The sequence below is a fragment of the Sorex fumeus genome, unplaced genomic scaffold (genome assembly GCF_029834395.1).
Source record: "Sorex fumeus unplaced genomic scaffold, SorFum_2.1 ptg000043l, whole genome shotgun sequence".
In the NCBI taxonomy this organism is placed as follows: domain Eukaryota; kingdom Metazoa; phylum Chordata; class Mammalia; order Eulipotyphla; family Soricidae; genus Sorex; species Sorex fumeus.
Genome location: NW_026606100.1, coordinates 29012760 through 29039016, shown reverse-complemented (window position 1 = coordinate 29039016; position 26257 = coordinate 29012760). Strand labels below are relative to the sequence as shown.

At 48.1% G+C, this 26257-nt stretch overlaps 1 protein-coding gene across 1 annotated transcript in view; it reads right to left on the bottom strand.

Moving 5' to 3' along the window:
- The window catches only part of ENTPD7 (ectonucleoside triphosphate diphosphohydrolase 7), a 32503-nt gene extending 16803 nt beyond the window's left edge, over positions 1-15700 (bottom strand). Inside the window, exons 1-4 of the mRNA XM_056120462.1 lie at positions 15567-15700; positions 13938-14117; positions 2102-2307; positions 1738-1888 (exon numbers count right to left, since the gene is read on the bottom strand). Coding sequence (XP_055976437.1) covers positions 1738-1888; positions 2102-2307; positions 13938-14117; positions 15567-15574 — 545 coding nt within the window. The 5' untranslated portion in view covers positions 15575-15700. The remainder of the gene's footprint in view (positions 1-1737; positions 1889-2101; positions 2308-13937; positions 14118-15566) is intronic.
- Between the last annotated feature and the right edge of the window lie 10557 nt (positions 15701-26257).

Below are 26257 nucleotides of genomic sequence, written 5' to 3'. Positions count from 1 at the left end.
TCTTACTCACAGGATGACAAGGTTCTAGCAGTATGTCTCCTCTCTCTAATGTTATAATCCAGACGACAGTGTGAAAGATGAAACTATACAGGGACCAGAACACTAGTACAGTGGGGAGGGCGCTTGCCTGGCATGTGGTCAACCTGGGTTCGGTTCCCAGCATCCCATATGGTCCCCCGGGCACTGACAGGAGTGATTCCTAGTACAGAGTCAGGAATAACTCCTGAGTATCGCTGGGTGTGGCCCCAAAACAAACAACAAAAAGACAACTGAAAACATGAAAGATGAAACCATGATGTGACACCTCTCATAGGGTAAGAATGAGCCACAAGAATCTGAAGTCCAGTTCCCTAATCTATAAAATGGATGCACGGACAGTGTTCTTACTGTGGAAGGAAGCTGGCATGTCGTACCATCCTCAAATCTTACACAAGCCAGCAACAATGCCTCACAATTCCACAAGAAGTAAGTACTGTTAGATCCACAAGTTTTTTTACATGATCCTTTACATAAACTAACAATGGATGTTTTCATCCCTGCTTCCATATTTCAAAAAAGGTTCAATTTTTAATCTTTATAAAACATGTTATCTGACCTCTTTGGGTTCTTCAGATAACACATTTTATAAAGATTAAAAATACAAAGGTGATAATATCTTAGGGAAATAGTTGAAGCTTCGTATATCTGTAATTCTTTTTCCTCTAAAGTTTTATGTTATCTGTAGTATGAGACAAAGGAAAATAAAGAAACCAAACTGGAATAATGTGAATCTGGAGAAAACGTTGTTTAAAAGAACATGATTGCCACTCAGTGCCTCTTTTGCAAACCACAGCACCCAAAAGGAGAGAGAGAACAAAAGGGAATGCTCTGCCACAGGGGTGGGGTGGGATGGGGGGTGAGGGGTGGGAGGGATGCTGGGAGCATTGGAGGTGGGGAATGGGCACTGGTGGAGAGATGGGTACTCGATCATTGTATAACTGAAACCCAAGCACAAAAATTTATAAGCCTACAACTGTACCTCATGGTGTTTCACTAATAAAAATTTTTTAAAAAAAAAGGACTAATAGGGGTCTTAGTGATAGTACAGTGGGTAGAGTACTTGCCCTTCATGCCAGCCTAGGTTTAATTCCCGGCATACCCCTCCCAAACACAAACACACACCTGTCTCCTAGCTTGCCAGGAATGATCTCTGAGCACAGAACCAGAAGTAAGCCCTGAGCACTGCCAGGTGTGGCCCCAAAACCAAATAAATAAATTAGGCCAATCATCTCGGATCTTTCACATTATTCATTACAAAAATGTTCTCAGGGTTAGAGGATAGTACAGTGGGCACTTGACTAGCACGTGACCGACCCAGTTCAATCCCCAAGTCCCTACTGGAGTGACTCCTGAGCAAAGAGCCAGGAGCCAGTCCTGAGCACCGCAGGTGTGACCCGGAAACAGAAGCTGACAGAAGACAGCTGCCTTTCCCAGGGGAACCCTTCTCCCTGCCATGCCAGAGACTGAGCCTGACACAGGTGGGTGGGTGGAGGGGGCGGTGGGGGCGCTCTGCCCAGCTTCTGAGCCCGGTGGCCTCTACCGCTGCCTCCCCATGGTGGCACAGGGCAGGGAAGGGGAACCCCAGTCCTCAACCTCCACGGCCCCTGCACGGCCCTCTTCTCACCTCCCAGGCAAAGGACACAGATCAGACAGCGGCCCCCAGCCCTCGGCCCCACGTCCCCTGCCCGGACCCCTCACCTCTCGGGCAGCAGCCGCATGCCCGCGGTGCACAGGATGTACAGGGGCGTCTCCTTGTGCTTCCTCACGGGCACGTGTGCGGCCGCGAAGCTCAGCAGCGGGCGCAGGTAGTCGCTGGCGTGCTCGGGGGTGTCGGCCATGGCAGAGATGCCTGCGGTAGAGGAAACGACCCCCCTTTGGAGGAGGGGCCCGGCCACCCCAGGCTCCGCCTCCTGCATGCCCCCACCCCTGGGCCAGGAGCCCAAGGGACCCGGGTTCGGGTTCGTGGCCGCAAGCCAAAGACCACTCAGGCCTCCAGAAGCAGCAGGGGTGCCCGCCTCCCGCCCTCTGGGCACCTGTGCCCACCTGTGCGTGTGGGACGTACCTGGCTTGATCTTTTTCACCACCGGCTGGCTGTTGCGGTCCCTCATCTGTTTGATGTCCAGGAGGTCGTGGGGGTTCCCGTTGTGTTTGGGCCAGAAATAGACAAATATCCGGGAGCCGCTGCTGCCACAGTCCACAACCAGCCCATAGCTGAGGTTTGGGTCTTCTGTGTCCGTGGCTTCCAGGTCCCCGACTCGCGCCAGATACCTGAGCCAGGCAAAGACAGAGGCACGGCTGAGGAGGACCGATCCTCCAACGCAGCCCCCTTCAACCTCTCCAGACCACTGACCATTGAAAAGGGGAGAAATAATTCACGGACCCACTGACAGTAAGACAGAAATGAAAACCAAACATTTTCCACTTTTAGAATCCAGTGTTAAAAAATATAAGTTTGGGGACTGGAGCAATAGCACAGCTATTACTGTAGGTAGGGTGTTTGCCGTGCACGCGGCCCCGGCCAAACCGGGTTCAATCCCCAGCATCCCATATGGTCCTCCTGAGCACTGCCAGGAGTGATTCCTGAATGCAGAGCCAGGAGTAACCCCTGAGCATTGTCGGGTGTAACCCAAAAAAAGAAAAAAAGAAAACACAAGTTTTAGCTACTGCGGCATCTGCTGCTTGGAGCCGAGCTCCGTGGTTGGGCTTGGGGGTGGCTGTCTTTGTGGCCCAGTGCCATGGAGACGACCATAGGGTGAAGAACTGGGCACTAGAGGCAGCTCTGCTGTATTCACTGGTTCCTGAGTCTTCATCATCAGCAACATGTGCCAGGCTCCTGCCACCATGTCTCCTAATGACAGGCTGAGACAGTCTGTGCTTGCTGATGTATTCAAGATAACAGCTGGTGTGTCTGTAGGGAGGCCACTAACAAGGAGAAGGATGACTCCTCCACTCTGGGCTCTGTGCTGACCCTGGCTGGTCAGCAAATCTTGTACCACCAGCAGTACCTAGCTGGGCTGATCATTACGACCCTCTAAATTTGGGGTCACTTTGCTATGCTCACTGTAGTACTGTAGCACTGTCCTCCCGTTGATCATGGATTTGCTCGAGCATCAGTAACGTCTCCATTGTGAGACCTGTTGTTACTGTTTTTGGCATATCAAATACGCCACGGGAAGCTTGCCAGGCTCTGCCGTGCGAGTGAGATACTCTCTGTAGCTTGCCGGGCTCTCCGAGAGGGGTGGAGGAATCGAACCCGGGTCGGCTGTGTGCAAGGCAAACACTCTACCTGCTGTGCTATCACTAGAACACTAAAATAAGATGAACAACCTCTGTTTGGGTGGGGGGGTAAAAGGGGGAGGAGAGGTTGATAGTGTGGGGAAGAGAGGTTTGGGATGAGTCAAAAAAGTGCTTCTGAGCCCGGGCTTTAATTAACACTCAAGTTCCCTGGGACCCTGAGGGTCTGGAAAGTACATTCCAGTCCCCTTTCAAAGGCTAGAGCCCAGAGAGACAGGGGAGGGCGCTTGCCTTGCATGCAGCTGACCGGATCGCCCCTCCCTCCCCCCATCCCATTATGGTCCCCTGAGCACTGCCAGGAGTAATTCCTGAGAAGCCCTTTTGCTTCTCTCAGGAGTTAACTTCTGAGCATCGCCTGCGTGTGACCCAAAGACAAACAAACAGAGGCTTTGGATGCAGAGGGGCCCGGTAAGAATGGCTCATAGAATACTGCTCAAAAAAAAAAAACCTACTGAAAAAATAAACTGAATCAAATAAATTTTTAAAAGTAAAGGAGAGCTCCTTCTTGGTGCTGAGAGTACCTATTATGCAGGTGGTAGGCATGTTACAACTCTCTTTTGAAATTCCTTGAAATCTGAGTACTACTCTGAATTGTGCCCAATCAGATCTCAATCCTACCCCATCCCCCTCCTAATAAACTCTAAATCCTACCCCCAACACCACCACCCGCCCACCCTTTACATGCTGGACCCGTTTCATCTTCTACAATACAAAACACGTTTGGGGGGACGGCCTCCTGGCAGAACTTGGGGGACTGTGTGACTTCTGCCCGCAGGCTCTCCAGCCCCTCCAAAGGCATTTGCTTAAGGGAAGAACAAGGGTTTGCATTTCATGATAATGTTGTAAATTATTGCCCTAGATAAGGTGAGTTGGTTTTTTTTTTCCTGGATCTGAAATGAGAGTGAGCTATGGGAAAAGCAGCAGGTGGTGACCCCTGGTTCCATGTCACCCTCCTTTCCCTTCCTTAGCAACCTGCCACAGCCACCCACCACCCCGGGACAGCTCATGCTGACCTCACGGCAGGAGGCCAGCCACTGGGCAGACACCTGCACAGAACGACCAGCCCCAGACACCTGCACAGACCGACCACAGGAGACGCCCCGACAGGCGGGAAACAGGCCAGTCGGTCCATCTCCAGCTCAGTTCCCACTTTTCATTCCCTGCCCTCGAGAGCCTTGCCCTGCCGGGAGCTCTCTCTGAAAATCAGCCCTTCTGCTTCTCTCTCATCGTCTCCATGCCTTCCCTCCTGCTTCTCTTCTAAGACAAAAGTTCTCAGATTAAGGGGCGGCGGGCGTGGGGGGGAATGGATCTTGTTTTATGTTGGTTTTTGTTGAGCTTTGCTTTATTTCATTTTATTTTCTTCCCCTGACTCCTCTTCATTATGGTGGAGTAAAGACTGGAGTCGGGGTGGGGGGGGGGGGGGTGCGGGTCACACCCATGCCAAGCTGCAGGGCTCACACATTTTTAACTATAATGCTTGCAGGGGTTTGGGAGTGGGGGATGGAGGCAGGGAGTGATACCCCAGGTTGTGGGACCCAAATACCCAGCCACGGTGCTCCTCAAAGGGCTGCCTGTGCTCCTTTCACTGTGGGGCGGGCACACCGCTCGCCAAGGTCATACTCCTGAGTCTGTGGTGCTGACCGGTGGGGGGTCTCAGTTCCTGGCCACAACGCCCCTTTATGGTCGCCTGGGCTCTGGGGATCACAGACAGCAGAGAGCTGCCAAGACTGCGAGCGATGCTGGGACGGCATTGGGGGTGGAGTCTGGATCTTGTGCTTGCGGGCCAGGCATGCTCGGTCACTGATTCTGGTCACTGGTTCCATGTGAGGGGCCCGAGGACACGACGCTGCTCAGGCCCTGCCCCGCTGGGGATTCTCCATACCACCCTGGGGGTGCATGGGGGCTTCCAAGTTACATGCCGTGACACACTGACAACCACCACTCTGCTGTGACTTTTCCTAATGTCCATCAGTTTCTCTACTTGCTGCGTCCCCGTCCCTTCTTTGACCAGGGCTCCTAGTTCTGCAGAAGCCTCCACTCACCGATGCTGATGCTTACCAAGACACAAACACACAACCCAACGCTTCCCCACGCTTGGCCAGGAGAAAAATCAAAGGGCTGGACTGTTCAGTTTGCGTGCAGAGGCCCAGGACTGATACCCCCCACCAACCCACCCCAGGTATCACATAGTACCCTGAGTATCTCCAGGGGTGGCTCTAAAACCAGAAAAATAAAACACACTAAAGCTGACTCTTAGGCTATCTAGAGGACCCCTCCTCTGGTCTAAAATGTTGGGGGCTGGGGCTGGAGCAACAGCACAGCCGGTAGGGCGTTTGCCTTGCACGTGGTAGACCCGAGTTCGATTCCCAGCATCACATATGGTCCCCCGAGCACCGCCAGGACTAATTCCTGAGTGTATGAGCCAGGAATAACCCCTGTGCAATGCTGGATATGACCCAAAAAGAAAATAAATAAATAAATAAAATAAAATGTTGGGGACTGAGAGATAGTACAGTGGGTACGGCATGCGGGCAGACCTGGGTTGATTTCCCGGCATCCCATATGGTCCCCTAAGCACTGCCAGGAGTAATTCCTGAGTGCAGAGCCAGGAGTCACCCCTGAGCATAGCCAGGTATGCCCCCAAACAAAAAAACAAAATAAAATAAAATGCTGAGTGTCAGTATTACGGAGCAGCTTGCTTACATTTCAGGAGGAGTCCCTGAGGCTTATTTTGCAGCTGCTGACCTCACCTCTTTATGTGGATTATCAGTTTCTCAAGAGCAATGACCTTATCACCATGGTTTTCTGATATGCACCAAGGCCGGTTTGGTTTGGCCCTGGAGCACATACTGGAAACAGGGTGATTAAGATCCCCTCTCTGCACTTGTAAGGCTGTAACAAAAATCAGCAGGTCTTAAAAAGTTTCAACAGCTTTTCAAAGAGTCCTGTACCCCCTTTGGCTCCTGTCATGAAACCACCTAGCAGCTCTGATCTGGGGACACTTCCGCCTTGCTTTGTTCTTCTCTTCAAAGTCTGCATATGTGCAGGGACAGAAAAAAACGTCAGCTGACTCTTGAATAGGAGAGAGGAAGACAAACCAGTGGCCACTTCCTATTTAAGGCTCATCTCTGCCCATTCACGCAGATAGCAGGAAGTCACTATTCTCCTCATCTTGCAGTGACTCAGAATAACTTACCCCCAGGGCTGTAAGAGCAGCATCTCTCTTGGGACTATGACCCCCCTGCAGCCTCGCCAGACTACTCACAGTTTTCAATCACCCAATACTTTCTTCTGTGATCCTTCCCCTGCCCAGCCAGGAGGGCTGGTCACTGCACAGCAGGACCCCCCTGTCCTGCAGATATTTCATGAAACCAATCCCTGAGAGGACCTAATCCCTAGGAAAAAAATTTCCAAAATCCCTCATATTTGCCTTCCCAGGAGACCTAATTCACCATTTACATGTAACAATCCTCTTGCGTGTGCACACACACACACACACACACACACACACACACACACACTCCCCTCTATCCCAGAAACACCCACTGGTTTACTGCTGAGTCAATGGAAAGAAAGTGAGCCATCTATACATCACCCAGGATAGAACGGGAAGACAATGGCTTTCCACTGCCATTATCCCGGAAACACTAATAGCATTAGAGCAGTAACTGACCAAGACATTATCTACCCTATAAAATCAGCACTAATTATACCACTTTTAGCATTTAAACCAAGTAATGTGCCATATATCCATCAACACAGCCCCCATCAGCAAGGAACTAGCTCTTTGCTGAATGCCCTCATACTCTTCACCTCCATTCAGGGGTCATAACCAAACAGAAAGACACCACAGCCAAGGCAGCTGCACATGACGGATGACCCATATGGGCCCAAAAAAGCTTTCGGTTTCGCTATTGCTTATCTCCTAATAAGATTATTAGGCACAATCGGGAACATGCATAGATCCATGCTCTGCTTAGTAACACTAGACCCGCCACTGATGCATGAATGTGAATACAAATACTTTCAAACCCACAAGCAAAAAAATCTCTGAGTTGTTCCAGAGAACATAAGCACCCTCTGACTTCCCTGTATAATCTAAAGCTGGAAATTTTTTTTTCTAACCAAAAGTACTATCCCCCTTTTGACTTGGTTTAAACAGAAGTGAAATTCCTCCCAAAGGCTAATACTGAGGAACTAACTGAAGGAACTTGGTTCACAATCTACCCCCGGATGGCAAAGGAATAGGAAGGCACCAACTCTAAATAACTAAAAAGGGATTCCTCAGAACAATATTTGGCAATGCATTAATTCCTCTGCTTTTGTTCAGCATTTGTTTAAACAAAAGTAATTATGCTTGCAAAAAAAAAAAAAAAAAAAAAAAAAACGGTTCCCCCTTCAGTGAGGGCAGCAGTAGGGCTTCCAAAGAAGAAGGTTAAATGTCAAGACTACGAAAGAAATGGGGCAAGGCAGGGAGCTCCAGCGGCTAGAGGCAAGCGGTCCAGGCTGAAGCCCCGTGCTGGGGATCAAATCTGGGGCCCCCATATGCCAAGCATGCACCCAGCCCACTGAGCTCTCTCTGGCCCCACTGAAATCAGTTTAACAAAACATGTAGGACTCCTTGTCACTATAGCAATGGTTTGGAGAAACTGCTTTTTGCAAGTCCACCTTGTCATTATTATCAATTTTTAAATTTTAGTTTATTTCAAAAAAAAATTTTTTTTAGCTTATTTCAGTTACAGTTTTGAAGCCATCTGAGCTCAGGGCTTACTTCTGGCTCTGGCTCAGTGATCACGCCAGGAGGAGCTCAGGGAAGCAGATGCATGGCGAGCACACAAAGAAAGTGCCGAACCCTGCACTGTCCCTCCACCCCACTGAGTCTACTTTTAATAAACGATCTTTTAAAAAAAATTAATTTAATAAATGCTCTTTTTTTTTTTAATTTTAATTTTGGGACACCCACCCAGGCTTATTCCTGACTTTACACTCAGGAAGCACTCTTCACAGTACTCTGAGGACCCTATGGTATACTGGCGTTTCTTTTTTTTTTTTTTTTTTTTGCTCAGAATAACTTACCCCCAGGGCTGTAAGAGCAGCATCTCTCTTGGGACTATGACCTGACCCCCTGCAGCCTCGCCAGACTACTCACAGTTTTCAATCACAGGGGTTACTCCTGGCTCTATACTCAGGAGTTACTCCTGGCGGTGCTCAGGGGAACATATGGGATGTTGGGAATCGAACCCGGGTCGGCCGTGTGCAAGGCAAACACCCTACCCGCTGTGCTCTCTCCAGCCCCTATACTGGCGGTTTGGTTTTGTTTGTTTAGGTTTTGTGGCCACACCGGTGGTGCTCAGGGCTTATTCCTGGCTCTGTGCTCAGGAATCACTCCTGGTGGGGTGCAGAGGGACCACATAGGATGCCAGAGATCAAACCCAGACCAGCTGTGGGTAAGGCAAGTGCCTTACCTGTTATACTGTCTCTCCAGCCCCATATGGGATACTAGTGATTGACCCCGGATCAGCTGCATGCAAGGCAAGCACTCAACCAGCTGTACTATGTCTCCAGCCCCAATAAATGTCCTCTCTCGGGGCTGGAAAGATAGCACAGAAGACAAGGTGCTTGCCTTGCATATGGCTGACCTGAGTTCAGTTCCCAGCACCACATATGATCTCCTTAGCCCCGCCAGGAAAGACTCCTGAACAGAGAGCCGGGAGTCCAAAAACAAACAAACAAAAAGTCCTCTGTCCTGCCTCACAGTCTGGACACTGGGGATGATTGACGATTGTCATCTTTGGGGCTGTATCTAATGACCACTACGCACTCCCCACCTCCACACCCTTCTAGCGTGCTGTTACTTGTTCAGAGCCAAGAGAGAGAACAAACCTAATTAAAACAGCATGTGAAACAAATGCAAGCATGCTCCAAGTGAGGGCCTATCTTATCAGCAAAGTACTGAGCTTTAAATGACAAGAGAACATTGAACTTAGTGAACTTGGCAATATCAAGCTTGGCCACTCACGGGCCTCTTCTGATTAATTTCTGATTCTTATACTATGTTCCTTAATCTGGACAGTGCAGTTTCTGATTCTTTGGTGGGGGGGGGGGTTGTTTTTTTCTTTTTGGGTCACACCCGGCGATGTACAGGGGCTACTCCTGGCTCTGCACTCAGCAATCACTCCTGGCGGTGCTCAGGGGACCCTATGGGATGCTGGGAATCAAACCCAGGTTGGCCGCGTGCAAGGCAAACGCCCTACCCGCTGTGCTATCGCTCCAGTCCCTCTTGGATTCTCAGTTATACACAATCAGGCATCTTGTGGGAAGCATGTCTGTTTTTTTGGAACTGGTCTAGGACCGCCACGAGTTCTAGGACTGATGTTTTGGCCATCCTGTACCCCAGTGCCTGGCAAAGCAGCATGCTCCCGGCACACTCTCACGGAGGTTTTGCTACTTCAATGACACACCAAGTCTGCTGTGTGTGAAGTGTGATGATAGGTGCATGTAATTTTCCACAGTGGAGTATGCACATATAAGGGCCGGGGAGACAGCACAGCAGGTAAGGCACTTGCCTTGCCCAGTTCACTCCCAGACAACCACCCAGAATCCCCCAAGCCCTGCCAGGAGTAAACCCTGAGCACTGTCTGGTATGGTACAGTGGGGGGGGGGGGGGGGGGGGGGGGAGGGGAGAATATGCACATAAATTTATACATAATATGCATATTATTGTTCATGAAGGAAGCAGCAGTTTCACGCTTCATGACTTCTGACTGCTCAGCCAGAGTTTCACAGGGTGAGCAGACTTGGATAAGGTGATCTCCTTAGCACTACTTCCGGCTTAATTCAATTAAGTGTAACAAGTATTTATTGGATCCGATGCCCTGGGGAGTAGTGGCTGACAAGAACCAAACTATCAAGATTCCTCTACTCCTGCATGGCTCTCAAATACATCTATTACTTGTTTTTATGACTGCAGCGGCCAATTCAGGCCACCAACATCACCTCCCTGTTGTAGTATTTCAATGTGTCTCCCTAATTTTATTCTTCAGTCCTCCTGTTGTTCATCGATTTGTTCAAGCAGGCCCAGTAACGTCTCATTGTGAGACTTGTTGTTACTGTGTTTGGCATATCGAATACATCACGGGGAGCTTGCCAGGCTCTGCCTTGCGGGCAAGATACTCTCGGTAGCTTGCCGGGCTCTCCGAGAGGGACAGAGGAATCGAACTCGGGTTGGCCATGTTGGCCATGTTGGCCGTTTGCAAGGCAAAAGCCCTACCGCTGTGCTATCGCTCCAGCCCAATTTTATTCTTACTCCCCTTTAATTCATTCTCAACAATGACACAAAGTCAGTTGTCCTTAAAAATCATTAAGAGGGTGGGAGCCATAGTACAACGGGTAGGGTATTTGCCTTGCTTGCAGCCAACCTGGGTTCGATCCCTGACATCCCATATGGTCCCCCAAGTACCACCAGGAGTAATTCTTGAGTGCAGAGCCAGGAGTGAGCCCTGAGCATCAGTGGGTGTGGCCCAAAAACAAAATCATTAATCATATCCCTTCAAAGACTTCCCTATGTCGTTAGGACAATGTCTAACTGCCCTGGAAATGGTTCAACAGGCCACTGATCTTCCTCTCTAACTTTACCCCTCACCACCCACTCCCTGATACTCTTCATTACAGCCATATTAACTAACATAGAATTTCATAATTAGAGTAACTCTATCTTCCTGTGGGGAACTGCTTAGGTCTACTGCTTAGATTGGAAAAAATTCCAACAAACATCAAAGAAACTCAAATTATGGATGTAGTTCTCCAAAACTAACAAGCTTCTTAAGGACATCTGTTGTCAACTATAGTCTAAGTATAGTCAACTATGGTTTATGTATTTCCTCTTATAGAAAGGAAAGAGTTCAAAGGACAAATTAATAGGACTGCTAGTACAAACAGGAGGGAGGATTCAAAGCATAAAACTTATTGAAAAAAGGCACCAAAAATGTCCTAACGCCTGTGATCACCTACAGTCAGAGTAGCTGCTCAATAAAAGTCCAAGAAATGGATGACCAAAGTGATAGGAAACGAAAAATACTGTGGAGAGAACAGCCCAGACATAGGAAGGGGAGCAGGTATTAGTCCCAATTTGAGCGAAAAAGAGTCACAGAAAGGGTCACTTAGAGGTTTCTGAGCAGGGTCTCCTTTACCATGCGAGCCACAGAAAGTCTGTTTCTCTAATGGAGACTTAAATGAGGATGTGTGTCTTATAACGCCAGGTGCCACTAGCTGCTATTCTGCAACCTTTAGTAAATTGTCACCAAGAACAAAAGAGGTAAAGACTCATCCTGCCAGCCAATGTGGAACTAGTGGTCCCTCCATCCCTGACTTCTAGCTATATGAGCCAGCACAGGTGCATAGTTGACGATCATTCGAAGCCTAACACTGCCTAATTAATACATCTCTGAGAAGCAATAGAGAAAATCACACTGAAGATGCTGAACACAAACATGTTCCAAAGCCTGCACAAATGAATATAGCGGGAGCTCAGATCATTAGCAAGTGGCGGGAAATAAAGCTAGTCAGATCAGGCTCCGCCTATTAAGTCATTTTAGGAAAGTTATATCCTAAAGACAGAGGGAAACTAAAAATGTTTTTAGAAAACACCCAAGCAGGGGCTGGAGTAATAGCACAGCAGGTAGGGCATTTGCCTTGCACGTGGCCGACCCGGGTTTGATTCCCAGCATCCCATGTGGTCCCCTGAGCACCGCCGGGAGTGATTCCTGAGTACGTGAGCCAGGAGTAACCCCTGTGCATCGCCGGGTGTGACCCAAAAAGCAAAAAAACAAAACAAGACAGAAAACACCCAAGCAGCTCAGGAAAAATAAATTGTTATTGTAAAGGAATGGGCTGGAGCGATAGCATAGCAGGTAGGGCGTTTGCCTTGCACTCGTCCGACCAAGGCTCGATTCCTCTGCCCCTCTCGGAGAGCCCGGCAAGCTACCAAGAGTATCCAGCCTGCACAGCAGAGCCTGGCAAGCTCCCCATGGCATATTCAATATGCCAAAAACAGTAATAAGTCTTACAATGGAGACGTTACTGGTGCCCACTGAAGCAAATCAATGAACGTTAGGACAGTGCTACAGTGCTATTGTAATAGCGCCGTATATATATATCTATAAACTGACTAGACATGTAACATAATGTGTCATGTATATATAAAACATATTTATATATTACATATATTTACATATTTTATATATGTGTGTGTATATATATATATATATATATATATATAGCTACCCCTGATGTATTCGATATGCCAAAAACAGTAACAAGTCTCACAATGGAGATGTTACTGGTGCCCGCTCGAGCAAATCAAACAACGGGAGGGCAGTACTACAGTGCATATATATACATATATGTGTGTGTGTGTGTGTGTGTGTACATTGGCTTTCACCAGACAAAATTAACAGCAATAATCTGCAAAAGAAAGGACTAATGAAGTGGACATCATAGCAGTATAAAATACCTGGAAAGAAACACACAGAGACACCAAAAAAACTGGAAAAAAAATGAACAGCACTACAGTTGGGAGGAAACATCACCAAACTGAACAGGGCCTCACTCAGGCCCTCAGCAGAAAGCTTGAATAGGACTAAATCAAAACATTTGAAGAATAACAGGGTCAATTTTCCCTTAAATGTGATTTTAAACTATAATTCCACACATCCAACAATCAACAAATCAGAGCACAAAAAGTACAAAAAATATTGTGCCAGGCCACATCATAATCAAATTTCTCAAAACCAGGGGGAAAAAATAACACCTTAAAAGCAGCCAGAAATAAAAGTCACACCATGTACAGAGAAAACAAGGATAAATTTTAAAAAGGGCTGGAGAGCAATACAGCAGCTAGGCCTTGCACCTGGCCAACCCCACATGGTCTCAAGCACCACCAGGAGTGATCCCTGAGCACAGAGCCAGGAATAAGTACTGAGCAGAGTTACGTGACTCACCCACCCTCAAATAAATAAAAGTTAAGGACATAAACTAAAAACAGAGGGCAAAAAAAAATCTATTCTGCTAATACTAATTAAAAAATTAAATAGCTATATTCATATCAGACTAGTAGATTTCAGGGTAAAGAACATAACCTAAGATAAAGAAAGTCATTTAATAATAATGATGAAAAAGTGAATTCTTCAAGAATACATAACAATTTTAAATATGCATACACCCAGTAAGTCAGCCCACCATGATAAGAAAATAGAAAGATGTCTTTCATGGTTTAAACTCAGTATCAGCATTCTTGAAGGAAGGCAGTACATTGCTAAAACAGAGCTTCGGGCTTCATTCTCAGTACACGGCATGCAGTTTTACCAACAGAAGTAAAGGACCACCTGAGATGTGGCTCAGAGGCAGAGCACGGTCCCTGCATGTGTGAAGTCCTGGATTTGATCCCCACCCCCACCCCCATCCCGCCCAACTCCTACCTCTACAAACGGAACAAAGAAAATGGTGCGGTAATCCCCAAGAGGGTCAAAGGTAGTGGTGTCTTAGTTTATCAAAAAACTTATGACATTCATGCGCGAGCTGATGAAAATGATCTGGCACTGACTCACCTTTCATATTGCCTGTCTCGTGGTAACGAAGCACCCCAGTGTCGAAAGTCCACAATCAACATAAGTAACAGGAGGCAGGATATGAAGAAGAGTGACAAGAAGGCCCGCTGACGCGAGAATGGGCTCACTGTGGGCACAGTGAAGTACCAAGAAGCTGGGCAGAGGTAGGAAAAACTGATCCTGAAATAAAACAAACATTAGTAAGTGAAAATAAGAACATCTGAGTGCAGGAAAACCATCTTCTGAATTAATTCCAATTAATTCAGAATAACTGCAATAAAGGTCAAACTTCCTAATCAAGGTCAAAATTCACAGTACGAGATGTCTAAAGGTTCTTTTAATCTCAAATTTTTAAATAAAGCACTTAAAAGGTTCATGATGTTCCTAATGATATAAATCAGAAACTCCTTTTCTTTGGGGCTGGAGCAATAGTACATCGGGTAAGGCATTTACCCTATACGCGGCCGACCCAGGTTCAATCTCCAGCATCCCATATGGTCCCCCAAGCACCACCAGAAGTAACCCCTGAGCACTGCTGGGTGAGACCCAAAAAGGAAAAAAAAAAGCCTTCTCTGCCTTTTTTCCAAATTGTACTTTTGACTGCAATTCAAGTAATTAATCTCTTATTAATGAAAACATTACCAGTCTCTCTCTGGGAAACCTCAAAACATTGAAGGATTGGAACAATTTCAGTTTTCATACACACAATACTGTACAAAACCTGCTAGTCAGAAAATACATTCAACTGATTTATAAAAAAATGTTTTAATAGGCACTCAATGAATCAGAATGGATCAGTTGTCCTAACCCCACCATTTTCCTTTCAGAAGTAATCATTACAACTTAGTTTCTATGTGTTTTTTTCCAGGGACATTCTAAGCAGCTAGTACACTTATTTACAAATAACATCATATGCGGTAACAAAGCCCTGTGTGTGAGTCCGTTCCTTTTGAGTTTACACCATACCTACTATTCTGTGTCTTTCTCTAGTTACTCTCTTTGACAGCTGCCCCATATTGGTATATGATCAACTAATTTCTCCTAAAAGTTTCAGAGTATTGTAAGGTATGAATAAGCAAGGACTGCAATAAGACGTTCACTTTCTATATTGATCTGAAGAGACCTCAGTCTGTTTCCAAAGTTCATTGAAAAAGAATCATCTTTGCTCTGTCTTGTTAAGGAGACCCAGTCTCACTCAAACGAAAATTTAAAAGAAGACTTCAGGGTCCAGAGAAATAGTACGGCGGGAAAGGTGCTTCTTTCAACACACTCTACCCAGGTTCAATCCCTCTAGCACTGTCAGGAGTGACCCCTGAGCAAAGGGCTAGGAGTTTGGGGGGGGGGGGGACAGGGGGGAGTTCACTTCAACTTAGAACTTTTCAGAAAGGAAATAAAACATTACAGCACCCTGGGGTTAGGGAGTAGAAACCTGTTGTGCCCTCTTTCCCCACACCCCCACCATGCATCTTTGATGTTTCAGCATCATCTGCTGAGGCTACAATGTACAAATGCAACCCTGGAGCAAACCTCACTGTAACTGCTCCCCAGGACCCCTCCAACAGTGTGTCGCCCGCTCCGGAGACGCCCACCCCTCCTCCAAATGGAGGTGGGGAAAGTGTGCAGCCTTACCTAGCCATGGGTTACCTTCAGCCGTCTCAACGCCTGTCACCTCCTTTTCCTTTTGCCCTGAGAAGGTGGTCTCCTTGGCCCAGGCATCTCCCGAATCTGCAGCATGCAAACAGTTGGTGGGATTTCAGGCTTACCCCTCCGGAATGCCCTCGCGAAAAGACCTGCAGAGAAGGAGCCCGGGCTCTGCCGAGCTACCCACTGCAGACACGTCGGTTCTTGGTTGGGGCCCAGCAGATCCTACCCCGGCTCCTTGGAGTGAGGACAGGAAAATTCTCGAGGCCAGCGGCTTGCTCGAGGTGCCGCCCATGCCCTGGGGGTGGCGGAGGAGGGGTCCCGCCACTCCTCCCTGCCCACCCGGGTCCTCCAGTCCAGCCGCGCGCCCGCTCCCTCACCGGCTCCAGCCGCCCGCCGGGTTCCCTCCGCACCTCTGGGCTCTGGGGCAGAGCAGCAAGCTCCGGCCTCTCGCCCAGCCGGAAGAAGGCCCGGGCCGGTGGCGGCGCCACGTCCCCAAGGAAACCGCCGGGAGCCAATGACGGGTAGAGGACCCGCGGCGAGGGGCCGCCCTCCAGCCCGCAGCCGCGGCTCGCGAACCGGCTCCTGCGGGCTCACGTCCGTCCGCCCGGGAGGCCAATCCCCAGAGCGCGCTGTCTCTAAAGCCCGCCCCCCGGCCTCCAGCGCGGTCCAATCCGCAAGGGCGGCGTGCAGGGGGCTCCGCCTGCAGGGGCCGGCGTGGGTGCACAGGTGAGCGCGCTGGTGCTGCGCCCCGATGCCAGGTGCCCGCTTCCTTGTCGCCTGCCGGAGTCCCGCTGCGGGCTGCTGAGCCGCCTCCCACTCCGGGACCAGACAGGGGATCTCGGATTGTTGGCCTCTGTGTATCCCTTGCCCGCACCGAAGAGGCTGTGTCCACCAGCTCTACCTACCCTTCCCCTACCTGTCCTAAAACCTCCGACTCCGATGCCCGGACTTCATTACCTTGGTCCGAGATAAACAAAACTGGGGGCGACAACGTCAACACCGAAATGCTTAGATTCATTCATCCATCATCCATCATTCGTGGACGGCGTGCTGTGTGCCAGAGAGGAGAGGTTGTGTCTCTGCCGTTCCGGACCTGACAGTGATGACACACGAGGGAGGTGTTTCCTTAAAGCTATTCTTCCTTCCTGCTTACACCAGCTTTGCCAGGAAAGAGCAAAGCGCTTTAAAGGTGGAACATCCAAAGCGTTCCACATCTAGACAGCACATGCCCTCCTCGCCACCCTTGCTCTCCAGCCACTAACTCAGTGGTTTGCAGCCTCTCCAGCTTTGGTCATTTTGCCTCCCCTGCTCTTCCTGCACCTGCCTTGAACCTCCTTTTCCACCTCCATCCAGACCAACTCATCCCTTCCCACTTAAAGGCTCACCTCCCCTAAGAGCTTTACTTGACCTACCTTATCTATCTATCTATCTATCTATCTATCTATCTATCTATCTATTTGATGTTTCACTTAACCACATTGAATTAGAATTCTCTGTATATCCCTATAGACAAAATATCCTTAAAGTCAGGAGCTATGTGTCTCCATATCAATGCTGGGCACAATGTTGGCAAATAAAATACTCATCTATATGTGAATTAATAGCTGGGAAAAAACAAAGACTACGTGGGGCTGAAGCCATTGTACAGCTGATAGGGCATCTGCCTTGCACGTGGCCAACCCGGGTTCAAGCCCAAGTGTCCATATGATCCCCAGAGCACCACCAGCAGTAGTTCCTGAGTGGAGACCCAGGAGTAACCCCTGAGCATCGCTGGGTGTGACCCAAAAAGCAAAAAAAAAAAAAAAGGACCATGCAAATGAGACAAAAGGAGGCTATTAGCCTATACTTGCTAAAACTAGGCAGATGGTCACTCTCATTTGAGAGGGGACTTTCATGTAATACTTATGTATAAAACAAGGAATCTCAGGGCCCAGAATGATGGTACAGCAGTTGGGGTGTTTGCCATGCTTGCTGTTGACCCAGGTTGGATCCCAGCACCCCTTATAGTCCCCCAAGCACTGCCAGGAGTGATCCCTGAGCACAGAGTCAGGAATAAGTTCTGAGATTTGGCCCAAAAGCCAAAAGCTAAAATAACGAAGCTGGGCCTAGAGAACTAGAACAGGGTTAAGGCGCCTTATGCCTTGCCAATCCCCATTTGATACCTGGAACCAAATATGGTTCCCTGAGTTCTGCCAAGAGTGATCCCTGAGCACTTCCAGGTGTGGCCCCAAACCCAAAAAATACACGTAAATAAAATGAGGAAGATAATGGAGAGCATCTTACATAAGTAATTTGGGAGAGCTGCTTGGCTTTTTCTAGTTAGGAAGGGCAGGGACAATTAAAAAAAAATCAAGACATTGACAGTTCCTCCTAGTGGATGGCCACCAACATGGTGGCTCAGAGTTCCAGTGGACATACATGGTCTGACATTGTCTGGCTTGGATATTTGGTCTTCTCTTTTGGTTTTCCCCCTCTACTACACTCTAATCTTGTTGGCTTCTTTCTTTTCTTCTTCCATCCTAAGATCTCAGTTTCTTTTCTCTTTTTTTCTTTTTGGGTCACACCCGGCGATGCTCAGGGATTACTCCTGGCTCATGCACTCAGGAATTACTCCTGACAGTGCTTGGGGGACCATATGGGATGCTAGGAATCAAACCCAGATTGGCCGCATGCAAGGCAAATGCCCTACCTGCTGTGCTATCGCTCCAGCCCCCTAAGATCTCAATTTCTACTCTGTCCTCCAATCCTTAATCTGTTCCAAGTGTTCTCTTTCATCCTGCTACCAGACCACTTGAATAGAAGAACAAAGGTACAATTAATCACAAAGTCACATGGTGTCAAGTACTTTTATTATTTCAGAGACCAGTTCCATGCTGGGAACAAGGCAGACAGAAAAATGTTCAGAAACATTCCTTTCTTTACATACTTTAAATTCCAATAGTCTACTAAATGTATGCTCTTGAGTAGAAATGTAATTTCTATTTATATTTAAACTAGTTTATGTGATTCATAAATTATATTGATTTAGATTTGAATTTATATGGAAATATCTTATAATTTATATCTCATAACTGCTATAATGGGCTGGAGCAATAGCACAGCGGTAGGGCGTTTGTCTTGCATGCAGCTGCCCAGCCGAGCCAGGTTCGATTCCTCTGCCCATCTCGGAAAGCACGGCAGGCTACCAAGAGTATCTTGCCCACACGGCAAAGCCTGGAAAGCTCCCCATGATGTATTATGCCAAACACAGTAACAAAAAGTCTCACGATGGAGACGTTACTGGGCCCACTCAAGCATATCGATGAACAACGGGAGGACCATGCTACCGTGCCAACTGCTATAATAAAACAAAAAAAACCCTATATTTTAATCCCAAAGCCTTATTACTTCATTGTACTTAATTTGTTCACCTCTTTTGGACAATACTTTTTTTTTTTTTTGCTTTTTGGGTCACAGGGGTTATTCCTGGCTCATGCACTCAGGAATTACTCCTGGCGGTGCTGGGGGACCATATGGGACGCTGGGAATCGAACCCGGGTTGGCTGCGTGCAAGGAAAACACCCTACCCGCTGTGCTATTGCTCCAGCCCCTTGGACAATACTTTAATATGTCCATATACTGGCAGGCATTTGAAAAGCACGATTTGGGAGGTATGTGTGGGTCTTCCAGAAGGTACTCTGGGGCTCTGAGGGGCCCTCCCAGCAGTTTTCAGCCAATCAGGTGGATGGTTCATTGTGAAGGGCCAAGCATGCAGTGCTACTTGGGCCATGGTGAACCCTAGCAGTGCTCACGTGGTGCTGGGAACCATGTGGTTCCAGAGATGGAACGAGGTCAGTCACATATAAGGCATGAACTTTAACCCCTGTACTGTGTCTCTGGTCCCCCTGTAAAAATCAGAATTCTTTATAAAAGCCTGCGATGCTTTGCCTTTCTGATTAGCAGCTTACAGGGCTGAGTTCTGAGTTTCCAGTCAGGATGTTTAAAAAAAAAAACATTGACATCATTTCTCGATCTCAATTAGTGTAATTCAACATGTTGAAACAAATTAGATGCCTGTATTTCAAAACAGGTTTTTAACTGCGTTTTTAAAAGACTTGTCTACAATTACCTTTGCAAGTTCCTCCAAAAATTCCTTGGCTTTATCCTGCACTGAACAAACTCACACCATACTAGGTATCAACTATCTGCATCACTTTATTTGTCTTCATCATTTCCTTGAGTACTCCATTCTGCACACTCCAACTCCTTTAGAGGTGAGGTTTAGCCCTTACCTCTAAATGATTTTGAATACGATGCTCATAACTCTTCCTTTCAAGTTTATTCATCTCTCTTGGTGTGTTTTAGGTGCCTCAATATTGAAGATGAACAATGAAATCATTGTCTCTTCACTCTCATTTTATCCACCCAAGCCTCCTCTAACCATATTCCTCACTTTGATGAAATAGCCTATGATTCACGCAGCAGAAATCTCCAAGTCATCCTACGACTTTTCCTTCTTCCGTTCCCCAGCTCATACCATTACTCAGTAGGTGTTCTTAATTCAAATGCCTCAAATTCTCTCCAGTATCTTCTGAAGATGTCATCTTTATATACGGTGGCACTATCTCCAGACCCATGTCCCTCCATCCTGATAGTGTTAAATGTAATAATGCTACTACCTATTTTAGGAAGGTTTCCTAAGAATTTAATCCTCAACATAGTGTAGCAAATTCTGCAGAATGAAGAGACAAAAAGCCAATACCATTTCCATCTTGTTAACAGAATTCCAACTATATTTGAGAAATTATACTCCTAAGGTTAATCATATTTTTAATCCCATAGGGTATAATCCCATGGGGCTGGAGAGAGAGTACAGTGAGTAAGGCATTTGCCTTGCATGAGGCCAACCCAAGTTCCATGCCTAGCATTCCATGTGGTCCCAAGTCCCACCAAAGTGATTCCTGGTCACACATCTAGATGGGTTGATCCCCAAACAAACAAAAATGGAGACTCCAATACCAGGCCAGGAAACAAACTATGATTATATTGTCCCTAATTTGTTGAAGAATGGACATATGGGATCAGGAAGATGGTTCTAAGAGCCAGTCACTTGCTTTGTATGCTGGAAACTTGGGTTTGATCCCACTCATTGCAGGTCCCCCAAGAACTTCTGGGAGTGGCCCCACCTCAAGCATGTTCAGAAAGTAATCCAAATGCATGAGCCCAAAATGCAAACAAAGAACCTGCATTTGCTGAAAGTAGACTAGAGACCAAACATGATTGCCACTCAATTCCTCTTTTGCAAACCACAGCACCCAAAAGGAGAGAGAGAACAAAAGGAAATGCCCTGCCATAGAGGCAGGGTGGGATGGTGGGATGGGAGGTGGGAGGGATACTGGGATCAGTGGTGGTGAATGGGCACTGGTGGAGGGATGGGTACTCTATCATTGTATAACTGAAACCCAAGCACAAAAATGTGTAAGTCTACAACTGTACCTCATGGTGTTTCACAAAAAAAAAAAAAAAAAGAACCTGCATATTATGTAATTCTAGCCATTGATACTGAAGGGAAGTTAGTTGTTATGAGGAAAATGAAGAGGACAAAAGACATTTCTGAAAAAGATTTTTTTCCTTCCTAAAAAGATGCAAGTATAAATCAGTAAGAAGTTGACATAATGATGAGTTCGGGAGACTGTGGTGGGGTCACATGCTGGTGTATGCTTATGGGCCTGGATTTAACTCCCGGTGCCACATGGCCCACAAGCACCTCTGGTCTGCACCCAGCCAAACTCTGCCAGGGTTGTGCCTATATAAATGTACAACTTGGACTTTTGAAAAGCTAACAAAATAGGAGAGAGAAGGTCCCTCTTCTCTCTTTAAAAGTAATTGTAGGACTGGAGCCATATCACAGCAGGTAGGGCGTTTGCCTTGCACGTGGCCAATGTGGGTTCGATTCCCAGCACCCCATACGGTCCCCTGAGCACCGCCCGGAGTAATTCCTGAGTGCAAAGCTAGGAGTAACCCCTGTGCATTTCCGGGTGTGACCCGAAAAGCCAAAAAGAAAAAAATAAATAAATAAAAGTAATTGTAGACTACGTCACCATTTTGCCTATATGGGCAGATAAGCTTGGGACTAGCAGCATTGAAATGCAGACAAAACTGAGGGTTGTTTTTAATATACATTACACCATGATTAGCTAAGCTAACCAATACAGGAGCTCCATAACCTGTAGAGAGGATACTATTTGAAAGATTACACATCAACATTGTTCTTGTTTCTCCATCAGCTGAATCTGCAGAGTCTACTACCTGTGGTCTTATGTGTGTGATGTGAATTACCTCCTATGATGTGCTCCGGCCCACACATTCTCCATGCTCCCCAACAAGTATCCTCCCCCACAACCTTTTCACAGTTACAGATCTCAGAATTAAGTCTTTCCTTACCCCTGAGCCTTTGCCTTCTCTGTTACTTACGTACGACTTCAATGCACTTTTCTACCAGATAAACTCTTATTCTTTTAATTTTTAAATTTTATTTTCATAAGTTGTTCACATTAATTGATTACAATCAATATTTCAACACCAATTCCATCACCATTACACCTTCCCACCACCATTATTTCGAATTTTCCCACCACCATAGATAATTTATTTTCTGGGCTGGAGTGATAGCACAGCGGTAGGGCGGTTGCCTTACCCGCAGCCGGCCTGGCCAAACCGGGTTTGATTCCCCTGCCTCTCTCGGAGAGCCGGGCAAGCTACCAAGAGTATCTTGCCCGCACGACAAAGCCTGGCAAGCTCCCTCTGACGTATTCAATATGCCAAACACAGTAACAAGTCTCAAAACGGAGATGTTACTGGGCCCGTTCGAGCAAATTGATGAACAATGGGAGGACAGTGATACAGTGAATTTACTTTCTGTTGCTTAATCTGAATATCATGAGAGGTTTCACAGCTCCTTTTGCGGCCACGTGCTCCTGGAATTCTAAATATGTAAAAGGTTGGGGTCCAGAGACATCTCTGTAGGGAGCTAATCCATTTTGAGATTCATTTGTGAGTCTCTGGATCAAGGCCAATGGTGCACTTAAATATGGCCCAGAGGCAGTTTGTGGGTATGACAACCAGGACCCCGAAGGGGTGGAAGGGGAGACAGAAGGGACGAACAGCCTCTGTCACCATGTGGCCTAGCATCTTCAGACCCTATTCCCGTGTTTTTCTTCTGAAAGTTTGTGGCCACTGGGGGTTCATCTGGAGTGGGTGGAGAGGGAACACCCGCTCCATCTGAGGAGCCCCGGTGAGTTCGACTCGGCACGGGGTCGGTCCTGAGAGATCTCCAGCAAGCTGCTGTCTTCCAGGATTCACTGCTGAGTCGCTGGATCAAGCCCATGATGTGCTTAAATACACCTCGGAGGCAGTTCGTGGGCATTATAGTCAGGACTTCCAAGGGGCGAGGAGATGGAAAAGGATGAACCGTCTCCACCACCATGTGGTCTGGCATATGAACTCTTATTCTTCAAAATGCAGTTCAGATGTCCTCTTCTCAATGTACACCCCATTGGTGTTTCTAATCTTGTGTGGAATTTTGCTCATTTGGACTTCTATTCTGGCAAAAACTGTCAGTGGTTTGATGGGACTGGAGAGAATGTAGAGGGATGCTACCCTCAGTCTTTCTCCATGGCAAACTGACCTTTTCAAAATGCAAAACTAGGGACTGGAGAGATAGCACAGTGGGTAGGGCGTTTGCCTTGCACACAGCCGACCTGAGTTCGATTCCCAGCATCCCATATGGTCCCCTGAGCACCACCAGGAGTAACTCCTGAGTGCAGAGCCAGGAGTAACCCCTGTGCATAGCCGGGTGTGACCCAAAAAGCAAAAAAAAAAATGCAAAACTAACTTTGTTACCAACTCCAAAGCAAAAGTCTTGGATGAGACCCCCCCACCTTGTTATTAAGACACAAAATTGATTCCCTTAATATAGACTTCAAAGTCTTCTTGCTCTGGCCCCAACTTACCTTCCATATGTCCTCTAAAAGAATACATTTTCTGGCCCCCAAACATTGGCTTTGTCCTCTTAGACTTCTGCAATGATGTTCTCTTTGTCCAGTAAGATTTAATTTCAAACATCACTGTGCCTTTGTGACCTAACCCTCCAAACTAAGCCAAGACCGTTGAAGACGTGCTTTAGTCTCCCAGACTTTCCTTTACTGGGCTACATCTCTATGGTAATTTTACATCTGTGAGTCTCTGGTCAGGGATTATCTTTCCCAGAAGGCCCTAAAATCCACAGAGACAAACCTACACTCAGTTTTGCTCTGCCAGTCTGTCCCTACCACCTGGCTTGGGAACCGGTCTGGGTGTTTGAAAGAACAAGGCTTGACTGGCATTATGACGCTTTACTGCCCCCTGCTGAGAGGACACTGTTAGCCATATGTGTCTGGACTGGGATAGTGGCGATCAAGTCCCAGTTCTCCAACAGGTGTGTGGGTCACCTGCAACAGAATAGTCTCCTGTAGAGGGCAGAGTGATAGTACAGCAGGTAAGAGGCTTGCCTTGCATGTGGCCAACCTGGGTTCAATCCCCAGCATACCATATGTACTGCCAGGAGTAATTCCTGAGTGCAAAGTCAGGAGTAACCTATGAGCATTGCCAGGTATGGCCCCAAAGTAGGAGAAATAAAAAAGAATAATGTCTTGTAAAATGCAGGTTCCCATGCCTGTCTCCCGGAAAACATGATTTGACAGGTACAGGGAGGATTTGGAAATTTGCCCAGCAAGCTGCCCTCAGTGATTTTAGCACCACTGCTAAGAAACCAAGATGGGGGAGAGAGGCAGGAAGGGAACTCTTTTGTAATCCAACTTCTTTTAAGGACCACGGAATAGTAGCAGGATTCTCTTTCTCATCGTGGCTTCTGTTGGGAAGTCACAAGGGTGGGGGAGGGGGGCTGTCCGGTCCATGAGAGCTGCCCCAGATGAAGGCCAAGGTTAGCAAAGGGAGGTGACCCACCAGCTCCAGCTGGGGTGGTGTCCCTAGTTATGAGGACAGGGCAGGAGGGTTCAGTCTCTCATTGGAGGGAGCGTGAAGCAACTGGAGCTCCTGTGATGAGTCATCGCCAACACCTAAGGGGAAAAGGAGCAGCTCTCTCAGGTATGAGATCCACGAGTTTCTCATCCATTAAATAATTGATATTCATGCCAATCTGGCCAGGAGCTCACAGTGTTTCAAGGTAATAATGTCAGGGCTGAGTTATTTATTGTAAAGATACAATGACGGTGTTTGTGGGGGGCCGGGGAGGGGGGGAGGCTGTAGAAAGTTAACCCCATGCTCTCTGGGCCACAGCTATCAGCTAATTCACTGCCTCCTGCTACAGAAGGAGGCCCAGTTCAGGCCCACTGGGGGGTTGGGCGGGAGGAAAAGAGCAATGGCAGCTTTCCTGGACACAGCAGGGGCAGGGCCAGGCCTCAGGGGACATCCAATCTCTGGACGCCAGCGAGTGACTTCACAGAGGTGGGAAGGGCCATGTGACCTTCCAAAACTGGTGTGGTGCCAAATGTCAGCTCAGAGGTTTGGGAGGTCCAGGGGTGAGACCCTATCATCTCCTGGGAAGCTCATGAGGTCCATCCCTGGAGTAAGACCCCTCTGGCCGCACACTTGTCCTAGAGGAGCCGTCTGGGAGTCTGAACTTTGTGCTTAGATCGGGACTGGGAGAAAGGGGGACAGCCAAGGATTTTACACCCAGGCTGGCCCTGCCCGCAGACTTGGGGCTGAAAGAACCCCTCCTCAGAGTGCCCCGGGATCCCTCCAGCTGGAGTCCTCCAAGTGCAGACACCAGCCTAAGAGCAGGGCCCTCTCTGTGACCCCACTTCCGGGCAGGCCAGTACAGTCTGCACTGTGTCCCACCACTGCCTCCAGTGCTGTGCCCTCTGAGACCTCAGCCCTGCTGGTTCCCACCGGCCCTAGGAGGCAGCTGGAGGCTGGAGCCTGGTCCCGCCCGGCGCCTTACTGGGGCAGGTCCTGCCTCTTGGCTATGGGCTGCCTGCTCAGAAATGCAGGTGGCACCAAGGGAACAGCAACTGGTCTCTGCTTCTCACTGAGCCCGCGTGTGCATACCATGAGGGGACCCGATTGCAGGGGTGCATGTCCTCTGTGTCCCCTCCGCACCTGGACTGGCTGAGGCTCGCTCTCCCTCCACCCAGGCAGGGAGCACTTGGGTTTCAGGGGCTGGGTGTAGATGGCCATCAGGGGACACTGCAAGGGCCTTCTGGGCCCCTCTCCTTTGTGCTCTTCCCCTCAGAGATCTAAGCTGTGGGCATGTCTCCCTCCAGTTGACACCGTTCTTCCCAGGTGCCGCATCTGCTGTCATCTGTAGTCTGCAGGCTGCTCTGCTGTCTGCTTGCCCCAGGCACCGCTGCTGGCTTTTTTTTTTCTTTTTGGGTCACACCTGGCAATGGGCAAGGGTTGTTCCTGGCTCTGCAATCAGGAATTACTCCTGGCAGTGCTCAGGGGACCATATGGGATGCTGGGAATCGAACTCAGGTCGGCCGCGTGCAAAGCAAATGCCCTACCCGCTGTGCTATTGCTCCAGTCCCTGCTGGGTCTTTTTGAGCTGAGGCTGAGGTGGCTCCTTCAGGCTCACAGTGGAGACTGCAGGAGACATGCCAGTGTGGTGACCTTGGAACTGAATTGTCTGGAATCCCACA